Below are 1,170 nucleotides of genomic sequence, written 5' to 3' on the forward strand. Positions count from 1 at the left end.
GGGAGAGCCGGGTGGAGAGGACTCGATAGGGCCCTGCCACCGGCACCAGCGAGGAACGTTGGTGGGGGGACACACCCCAGACCCGCTAGGGGACACCGGGAACGACTGCGGGAAACACCCGACTGTCCCGGGACATCGGGAGCAGCGGGCGGGGATCAGCGTCAGGAGAGCGGAGGGGTCTGGGGGCACTGGGAGCGCCCTCCCGGGGGTCTCGCACAGCCAGAGCTCCCTGGAGCGATGGGGCTCACCTGGCTCTTCCCCCGCAGTCCCTGATGGATGCTCAGAACCTGCGGATCGAGGAGCTTCTGCAGAAAATCAAGCAGCAGCAGTACAAGCTGGACAAGCAGAACCTGCAGATTAAAAGCCTGCAGAGCAAGGTGAGCCCCTGTCCTGTGCTGCAGCCCCCAGCCTGGCCCTACATGCTGTGGGTACCCTGGTGTGACACCCCTGCCGTGCCAGCCCTGGTGGCTGTGCTGGTGCTCCCTGGCCTTGGGGACTCCAAAGGGGCCCCGGCTCTGGTCCCCGTGCTGCAGGGGATCGTCAGTACGGGAGGGTAGCAGCCTGCACGCTTCCAGAGCGTTTGCATGGAGCAATAGCAGGAACTGGTGGGTGGGAACGGCCTCCCTGGGCTCTGCCTTTGCATTCATCTGCAGAATAAACTAGCTAGCATGGGTGTGAAAAACCACAATTGCTCCTGGCTTTGCCAGGACTGGGTATCTCCTGTTCCTCGAGGTTTCTAGGCAAGTTCAGCCACAGCTCTGGCCACAGGGAGTGGCTGGTGTGTGGCTGACCTGCTTCCCTGAGTAATGGAATGGGAAACAAGCTGAGATAAAACCGTTCTGACTTGTGCATTTTTTTTTAGGTCAATCTACTAATTCCCCTACACCACAACAAAACACAGCCTCCAAAGTGGAAGATAAACCTGAAGAGCCTCAACCTCACCAACCAGAGTCAGAATGGCAGTGGGGAGCCTGTGCAGACACAGAGTGAGTATCTGCTTGTGCTGCCCTGCTCGTCCGTGCCAGAGCAAACCTGTAGCAGGTGCAACCTTTTGGAAACAAAAGGCTCATTTCTTCTGAGCCAGGATGTGAGATTTGCTTAAAAAGCTGGAGCTTGGGAGTATGGCCAGAGTGAGGGGATCTGGAGCATAGGCAGAATCCTTGTCTTCTG

At 58.3% G+C, this 1,170-nt stretch overlaps 1 protein-coding gene across 1 annotated transcript in view; it reads left to right on the top strand.

The window, feature by feature from the left end:
- ANGPTL4 (angiopoietin like 4) overlaps window positions 1–1,170 on the top strand; it is a 31,003-nt gene that overhangs the window by 22,800 nt on the left and 7,033 nt on the right. The window contains exons 2-3 of the mRNA XM_031062210.1: window positions 220–377; window positions 863–986. Coding sequence (XP_030918070.1) covers window positions 220–377; window positions 863–986 — 282 coding nt within the window. The remainder of the gene's footprint in view (window positions 1–219; window positions 378–862; window positions 987–1,170) is intronic.

The sequence above is a fragment of the Geospiza fortis genome, unplaced genomic scaffold (assembly GCF_000277835.1).
Source record: "Geospiza fortis unplaced genomic scaffold, GeoFor_1.0 scaffold254, whole genome shotgun sequence".
Classification (NCBI taxonomy): domain Eukaryota; kingdom Metazoa; phylum Chordata; class Aves; order Passeriformes; family Thraupidae; genus Geospiza; species Geospiza fortis.